This window comes from Microtus oregoni, unplaced genomic scaffold (assembly GCF_018167655.1).
Source record: "Microtus oregoni isolate MIOR12 unplaced genomic scaffold, Mior012 000028F_ref0000031, whole genome shotgun sequence".
In the NCBI taxonomy this organism is placed as follows: domain Eukaryota; kingdom Metazoa; phylum Chordata; class Mammalia; order Rodentia; family Cricetidae; genus Microtus; species Microtus oregoni.
The window spans coordinates 15190840-15199604 of NW_024543087.1; the positions used below are offsets into that span (position 1 = coordinate 15190840).

Genomic DNA, 8765 nt, shown 5'->3' on the forward strand with positions numbered 1-8765 from the left:
AAGACAATAAGTTTTATAACTCATTTTCTATGTGTATAAGGATGTTACCTGCATACATGTCTGCACTACATGTCTGCCTAACTGAACCTGAGTCTTATGGAAGAGCAACCAGTGCTCTTAAACTCCAGCCTATCTTTCCAGCCTAGCCAGTTAAGTTTTTATTTAAGGGATTTCACACGATTCCTTTGCTTTATCGACATCACTAAAGTTCAAGATTCTCAAGATAGCCTTTTCCCAAAGAGTTGATGTTTTATCCAGTTGTGCCTTTAAAAACAAAACAAAACAAAGATTTGTCTATGTGTTTCTTTCTTTCTGCCTTTTTCTGCCTGCCTCTGACTACAGAAGCAAGAGGGTGTGGGATCCCCTGGAGTGTTTTGTGAGCTGCCTTTTTTTTTTTTTTTGTGGACACCAAATTCAGGTCCTCTGGAAAGCAATTAAGTCCTCTTAACCACTAAGCCATCTCTCCAGTGCCCTGGCTTGATCTGGTGGCACACACCTGTATTCCCAGCCGGTAGATGTCTGAGTTCGAAGCCAGCATGATCTACAAAGAGAGTTTCAGCACAGCCAGGGCTACACAGAGAAACCCTATCTCGAAAAAACAAAATAAAGAGAGAGAGAGAGGTTTGGGGGGGGGGGGGGGGTAGCTGATGCTGACCTCAAACTCATACTCAAATTCCCAAGTGCAGGGACTGCCCATTCCCTACCTCCCAACCACTACCTTCCTCCAGCCTGAGCGGCTAGCAGAGGACAGTGGATGACAGATGACCCAGCCTCTTCTCCAAAGCAGAAGGTAACAACAATGTCCAAAGCACAGGCCATGTTAGGGGACGGTCAGGCTGGACCTCTGAGGAAGATGGAGCATGTGGAATCCAGTCAGAAAGCATTGCTGAGGTACAGGTAGACGCCTTCCTGTATCCACTACCAGTTATTACAGCGAAAATTTTTGGACAGTAAGGGCAGGTTTAGTGGCCCAGATCCGAAGCCCAGCCTCTGGAGAAAACTGAGGCTAGTCACATTCAGCAGAGAAGCAGCACCTCACACCTCTTAAGCCTGTTCCCTCTCCCCAGACAAGCCCAGGCAAAGCCCTAAAGCTTGGCCTCTAGAGAGCAGTACAGCAAATACTTCTTTCCCTGGCCTAAAACCCTGCAGCTGCGGGGTTTGCCAGAGTGGCTCCCCATCTTGAATGGGGCCCATCTGGTTCAAAACTGGGACACTCAAGGTGAGTTGCCCTACTTCGTCGCGGCTCTGCCCCGCCCTCAGGATCTCTCTCACACATCTACAGAAGCAGCACCCGGATTTCCCCACATCTCTCTAGAAGCCTGGGAGCTTTGTCCTTCCATATCACCCTAGCATTCAAACCGATGGCCTGCTTCATTCAAGCTGCCAGGGTACTCTCTGTAAGCCTGTTCCCAGGACTACTTCTGGCGGGCTCCTGCCAGCAGCCCCCACACGGAAAAATCAATCATCAATGAGAGCATGGAGGGTGAGCAGGGAGACTACAAGGTGGAAAGGTATAAAACATGATAGATGAACATCAGACATACAACTCGAGGGACAAGTCACAGTGCACTGAGCCATGAGAACACCCCTCCCACACCCACCCTTCCCAAATCCTCAGTTTCTGAAAGGAGGTTGGTGACCACAAGGGTTCAGAAGGTACCCAGAGTCCAGGGAGCTGCAAAGTCCACGAGCAGGGCACACTGTGCTGCTGGTCACACGGACAGCTCAGGATGTTGAGTACGGAATCAAGACGGTAGCAGTGGCTGGAGCCACACTACTGGAGAGAGGTTCACGCGGAGGATCTGCTGGGCCCACTGTCGAACCTCATCATCTGAGCATTTCCTGTCTACCTTTATAGTCTGGGACTTGTGAGGTTTCTTTCCAGGCCCCAGCCATGCCTTAGGGGATCGGAGCACAAGCCGTGCTCTCTTCTTAGGAGGGAGACCCTTTGCATCCTCAGCCTTCTTCCTCTTCTTCCCCACAGTCTCAGGGCAATTTTTCAGGCTTGCCCTTCCAGTTCTGGTATGGACAGATCCCTTTGGCCTTCCCTTGTGCTTGGTCTGAGCTGCTTTGGCCTTGGCCTTGACTACCTTGGCTTTGGCCTTGTCCCTCACCACAGTGGCCTTGGCTTTGGCTGCCCTGGGCTTGGGCTTTGCTGCCTTGGCCCTTGCTGTCTTGTTCTGGGTTTGAGCTAGACTGGCATGGGCACGAGCAGCTTTGGTCAGTTTTCGAGATGCCTTGGCCTGGACTGTTTTGGTGCCCGAGGCAGAGCACCCTTTTATGCGTAGGCCACTGCTCTGGGTCCCAGCACCTCGCTGAGCAGCCCCAGGACGTTTCTTACTCAGGCATTTGAGGCCCTTGCTTGTGATTTTTCTGGATGCTTTGGATTGTGGGTTCCCCGAACCTTTCTTCAGTTTTAGGGAAGAGTTTGCAAGTGACTGCTGCAGAGACTGTGCCCTGTGTTTATCCCCAAAGCAAGGAGTCTTGAGTGGGACCAGTGCTTCAAGAACCACAGAGAGCTGCATGGCAGGGTAGACACCTGGATAGAGGTGGGCAGGGAAGCCGACTGTGGTACCATTGGTGTGGCTGGCACTGGACTGCTTCAGGGAGCTCAGCAACAGGTTAGTGGTAGCATGCTTGGCCAGGGCTGGTGTGGATCCCTTAGCCAGCCTGCCAGACAGTGGCACAGGCAGCAGTGTGGCCTGGCTTGCTGGAAGCGGCACAGCAGTCCGGGGACCCCTGGCTGGAAGTGCTGTGGCAGATGGGTTGGTGGCGCGAGCTTGTAGCTTTGTCTGGCTGGGGGGGTTGGCTGTGCATGAACTATAGCCATAGACATCACCACTTCGCAGAATGGTCGGTTGGAAGCCATCGTCTCGTAGGCCCTGTAGGAAGGCCACAAGCTGGGCCTCTGTGGCACTGAGATCCTGGCTCATGGGATTAAACACAAGCAGCGCCTCTTCCAGGGCTTTCTTCCCTGCCGTGGAGATGCGTGACCAGGAGTGCACAGCTTTCTCCTCCACATGCTGCACTACCATGCTCATGGCATTAGACACTGGGAATCTGCCTTGGTATCCACAAATCAGCACTTGGCACCTCCAAAACAAAAAGAAAAGAGTTGATAAGAATGGTACCAAGGTATGACCTAGGACAGGTTGGTAAGTCAAGCAAGGCTCCCACTATGAAAGATGGGCCTGGCCATTACAAATCATTCTCGAGTCTCCTGACCTTCTCCCATGTTGGTGTTTCTTTAGGATATATGATCAGAAACACCTGAGAGCCATCTAGCCTATTGCTGGGCTTCTGGGAAGATTTCAGTCTGGCTCATTTTAAATCACTGGCATTTTTCTTTTCTTGCTTTAAGGTCTCACACAGGCTAGCCTAGCCTTGAATCCCAATCCCGTTGCCACTAGCTTTCCAGTGCTAGGTTACAGGCAAGCACTACCATACTCAGTCGTTTGGAACACAGGGTCTCACTAGCTCTGGCGGTTCTGGAGCTTGCTATATAGTCCAAACGGGCCTCAAATTGGTAATCCTCCCGTTGTGGCCTCCCAAGTGTCAGTGTTACAAGCATGTGTCAAGAGCTCGGCTAAATTCTGCATTTTTTCTACTCTTTGAAATAGAGCTTGCTATGTTGCCAGGCTGGTCTTGAACTGGTTGGTGCAAGTGATCCTCCCACTCAGGCTCCCAAGCAGCTAGGACAACATGCTTGTACTACCATGCCTGGTTTGTTTTGTCTTTTCTTGACGTCAAACATCTAGACTCAGTCCCAGGAATACAAGAACATATCTCTATCCTCTAAGAGCCCAGTCCTGAAGTCAGGACACAGTTACCATGAAGTTTCCTGGGAGTGTATGGTGTCCCCAGGTCAGCTTACTAAGAGGTTAGGGAAGGTCTCCCAAGAGCAGTAACTCTAGGCGAGTGACAAAAGCAGCAGGTACAGATGGAGCAAAAGGGTGACAGTTTATGAAGTGGTTGTGAAGTAAGAAAGAGTAAGGAACACACGGCGAATGGTGGGACCCTGCTGAAAATACAGACTGAGGGCTTTGAACACAGGCCCAACTGCTCCAGACTTATGCTCGGTGTCCACCCCAGCTGCCAGTGTTCCAGTGAGGGGTGGCTGATCTCCCTGCCTAGCAGAGGCGGCTTTCAGGGTCTACAGACAGGGTACTCCAAAGACCAAGTCCTCGCTCTAGTCTTGGAGTTCAACCCCCCAACGAAAGAGCTAGACTCTCAAAAAAAAAAAAAAAAAAAGCTGTTGAATAACAGGTGCAAACATCTCTAAGGCGAGAGCAGGGGCCAGGCAGCTAGACCAAGAAGTCCAAGCTATGAAGCCAATGGAAGATAAAGTTGCATCTAAGATAGGTCAAGCGGTCATTAAAGGCCTGAGCTGTCCTAACTGGACTTCAAAGGGTAGCAGACCTCAATATGGCACAGACGCAGTTGTCTGGGACCCTGCAAATTGCGCTACACCTCCTTAAAGAGTGATGAGCGGCAATCCTGAGTTGCAGCTAGCATCGCTGCAGCACTGGAGGGATTCTAGAGGTAAACTCCCCAGCTGCACTGGAGCATTAAAAGATCAGCTGGGATGAGGCAGATCCCTGGGGCCCTGAGGCCCGTCTGTGCAGCCGCTCTGCACAGCTCTAATGGAGCAGAGAGACGGTCTTCAGAATCCCCAGAGAAAGTGCCCTGGGGCTCTTTGTTTAGAAACATTCTTGGATCCTCAGGTGTCTGAGGCACTTCCCCTCCCCCAGAGGATGCTCTCCAAGTACAATCCTTGCACATGACTTTAGTTCTTTATTTATTTATTTATTTTTTTTGAAGGGGTAGGCTGTGAACTGTATAACAGAGAGGGACCTATTTCCTACCCCAAACCTCCGGCGCTGAGAGTGGGGGGCGAGGGTCTAGGTCAGTCTGAGCCCTTGGGAGTGCTTCTTGGCTTCCAAGAAGCTTTGTAAACAGAGCTGCAGCCAAGCACACTTGCCTTCGCACATTCCTTTGGGGCCAGCAGATAGAGGAAGTTGACAGAAAACTGGGGGTAGGAGAAGTACTAATCAGACAGCCTGGGGTCGGGGCAGACCGGGGCCCTCAGGCTGAGACCGTGTCCCCGGGGCCCGAACCGCGACCGGGAGTCGGGGTCAAGGCGCGACGAAATGTGTAAGTGGTAGCCCGACAGGATCCGCACAGCCCCAGGGTGGGGTCCTGGGTGGGGGTGGGGTGTCTCGGCCAAGCCCGGGGAGAATGAGGATCCGGGAGGGTCGGCCACCCAGCCCCATCGCCCTGCCGCCCTGCGGCATCACCGGCCGCCACTTTGCGGCACCCTTAGGCCCGCGGCTCCAACCTACCGGCGCCGCCGCGGGGAACCAGGACGCACCTCTGCGCCGCCTCCGCCGCTCCAACATGGCCGCCTGCTGCGAGCCGGAAGTGTACTGCGCTTCCGCTTCCGGGACCTGGCCCGCCTGGTGACCCTTGACCTCTAGTCCCCCCCCCATTTTGGGGGCGGAGCAGGTTGAGTGCCAGGGAGGGCTGCCTGGAGGTGGTGGCCACAAAGACAAGTCCAAACCTATCTGGTTCAGTATGGGAGTCTGCGGCATGTACATGGCAAGAGCCACAGGCGCCCAGTTAGGATTAGCCTGGGGGCTATTGAACATTTTTCTAAAATAACCTAATGTATAGTATAGGACATTGTTGGGGTCCAGGAGAAGCCCCCCAAAATGACTGCCAGCCACATATGCAATAACAAGAGCACTCTATTAATTCCAGTGTTGTGGTGGCACTTGGCGACCCTCAAAGGTCGCAAGCTCCTTTTAAGCTCAGTGAGGGGAATTCCAGAAAGGAGAGACTGATCTGGGGTTGAAAGGTCAGGTCTCTGGTCTGCTGCCCCTGCCTCCAGCCTTTTCAGACATCAGGGTGACTCCTGGCAACGTCTAGGACATTCTACACCCCAGGGCTTACTTCTGTCTCCGGCAATGGATCAGGTCAAAATGGAGTGTGTCTGGTAGGAGTGTCTCAGGATAGTCAATAAACCTCCTGTAAAGCAGTAGGCCCTCCTCTCCTCCTGAGCATGGGGCCTACCCCAGCTTACTCCATGAACGACTGGTGTATAGGTGTGGCTAAAAGTGATACACGGAAACCTGGGGCTCCAGATGGTCAGTTTGTAAGTCATAGTGCATCAGTGTGGGCCTGAAGACACTGGCCCAGGAATGTGTGCAAAGATGTAGTGCCAAGATGTGGCTCAGCCAGTTCACTTCAACAGCACCAAGTCCCATTTTCAGTCTTAACACTGCCCACAATCCCCATCCTGTGGCTGGGGAGATTGCAAACTAGGCCTTCCTACCTACGTCCTGTAGGCAGCAGGGTGGTTGAGAGCCCACCCCTCACAGCACTTGAGGACCCAGGTCGAGATTAACCCTAGGAACCTGAGAGCTCAGATGAACAGTCAAAATTGTTTCCAAAACTTTTTTTAAATATTTATTTATTATATATACAATATTCTGTCTGTGTGTCTGCCTGTAGGCCAGAAGAGGACATCAGATCTCATTTCAGATGGTTGTGAGCCACCATGTGGTTGCTGGGAATTGAACTCAGGACCTTTGGAAGAGTAGGCAATGCTCTTAACCACTGAGCCATCTCTCCAGCCCTCCAAAACTTTTTTAAGTCGATGTCTCTGCACAGCCCTGAATTGCTGGGATCGAAGGCAAGCACCACCATGCTGACGCCATGGCTCTTAACAAAGGGCCCCCTGGACAACTGCTTCCTAGTCCAGGCTGGGAGTCATGAGGGAAGCTTGGGTTTCATGGATGAAGTAGTGGAAGCACTTGGCCCTTTCACAGAACCGGAGCCACAAGACAGAAGTATTGCTACAGCTCTGTTCCCGAATCCTCACAATGGTGCTACCTTTGTGTAATGCAAGTTCTAATAGGTCTTAAAAACTCAAGAGTCAGCTATCAGGGGGTGAAAGCTGAAGGATCAAGGATCAGAGAAGCAGAGTAGCCAGTCACTAGAGTCCTTACCTCTACCAATGCTCAGACCAAAGGGGTGATCTTGCCTCAGACAGCTTCCTCAGACTGCTCCTCAGACTGCTCTTCAAACTGCAATGAATTCCAGTTGAAAGACCCCCCACTCAGTATAGACAGCAGTTAAGCAGCAGTAACGCCATTTTGCAAGGCTTAAACTTTAAAGCAACATAAGTAAAATTAGAGCAGGGAGGTTCGACTTGAGAACAAGGGCGGAGAGGCCAGGCAGTCAGTCATCTGGCCCCAAGCGATAAGGAGCCAACTAGAAACAGGGAAAGTAGAAGGCCCTCTGGACACCCCCTCCCAGAACCCAAAGCTGGCCTGCTCTCATAAGAACATCCCGTTTGCTTAGGGAAACAGGATGCCTATAGTCAGTGAAAGACCCCCACCTAGCAGCATTAAGTTAGCAGCAGCCATAACGCTATTTTACAAGGTTTGAATTCTTCTAGCAATATAACTAAAAGCTAGGATAGGGGAATTCAATTTAGAGATAAGGGCGTTGGCCAACTTAGGGGCAGGGGCGTTGAAGCCAGACAAGATATCTATGGTCGACCATCTGGACTGCCAGCAGGGGACTTGGGGTCCAGAGGAAGAGTTTGTGCCTTAGATGGGCCAAGTCAGCATGCATGTCTGATTTCTTGGAAACCATAGAACTGCACCCGAGCCTTATTTGAATTGCCCAATCAGAACCCTGTAACTATGCGTCTCGCTTCTGTACCCGCGCTTCTGCCTCACCACTTTATAAAAATTCACTGCCCCAACCTGAGGGCGCGCTTGTCTCCCGAGAGACTAAGTCGCCCCAGGTACCTGTGTACTGAATAAAGCCTCTTGCTATTTGCATCCGAAGAGTGGTCTCGCTGTTCCTTGGGAGGGTCTCCTCAGCCTGAAAGACTGCCCACCACTGGGGTCTTTCACAGTCTCCTCCCGCCTTATATTCCTCTCTCTGCCCAGCCTCATCACTCCTATCTCCACCTTCCCTAGTGCTGGGATTAAGAGCACGTGATCCAAGTGCCAGGATGACCTTTGTATGAACTCTATTTCTCTTTTATATTGGATCAATTTCATGTAGCCCAGCTTGGCCTGGAACTAACAGGCCTCTGTCGCCCAAATCCTGGAATTAAAGGTGCATGCTACCACTGCCTGGACTCTAGTGGCTTGACTCTGCACTCTGCTCTTCAGGCAAACTTTATTTGTTAAAACACAAACTATCAAGCTGGGCGGTGGTGGCACACGCCTTTAATCCCAGCACTCAGGAGGCAGAGGCAGGCGGATCTCTGTGAGTTCGAGGCCAGCCTGGTCTACAAGAGCTAGTTCTAGGACAGGCACCAAAAACTACAGAGAAACCCTGTCTCTGTAAGACTTTAAGACAATCCTGAAGCCATTTTCGACAATTCTGAATCCTCTCAGCCTCTGTGCCATAGTGCTTCCCCTCCTCCCCTGGGAACCAAGGACCTAACAGCTACATTCGCAAGTACTCAGTTCCTGAACAATTACCCATATACGTATGTTTTGGTTCGGTCCCCTGGGAAACGGGATCAAAATGACCTCTTACCTCATCTGATCTGACAACAGCTCTCCAGTCAATTATTGGTAATAGCCTTTTCGAATAAGCCAATCAGAATAGTCAAAGAACAACCCCCCTTGCTTCTGTGGCCCCTTTAAAAGTAGACTGTACCAGCTATTCGAGGTCCCTCAACTTCCCGAATGCTGGGGGACCCTGTCATGACAGAATTAATAAAATCCTCATGCTTT

General features: G+C 51.4%; 1 protein-coding gene across 1 annotated transcript; it reads right to left on the minus strand.

Moving 5' to 3' along the window:
• Positions 1–560: 560 nt before the first annotated feature.
• Positions 561–5407, minus strand: Ccdc71 (coiled-coil domain containing 71). Its single transcript, XM_041677609.1, has 2 exons — positions 5343–5407; positions 561–3093 (listed from the first exon to the last, which is right to left on the minus strand). Exon 2 carries the CDS (start codon positions 3039–3041, stop codon positions 1746–1748), a length of 1296 nt encoding a protein of 431 aa, XP_041533543.1. The 5' UTR covers positions 3042–3093; positions 5343–5407; the 3' UTR covers positions 561–1745.
• Between the last annotated feature and the right edge of the window lie 3358 nt (positions 5408–8765).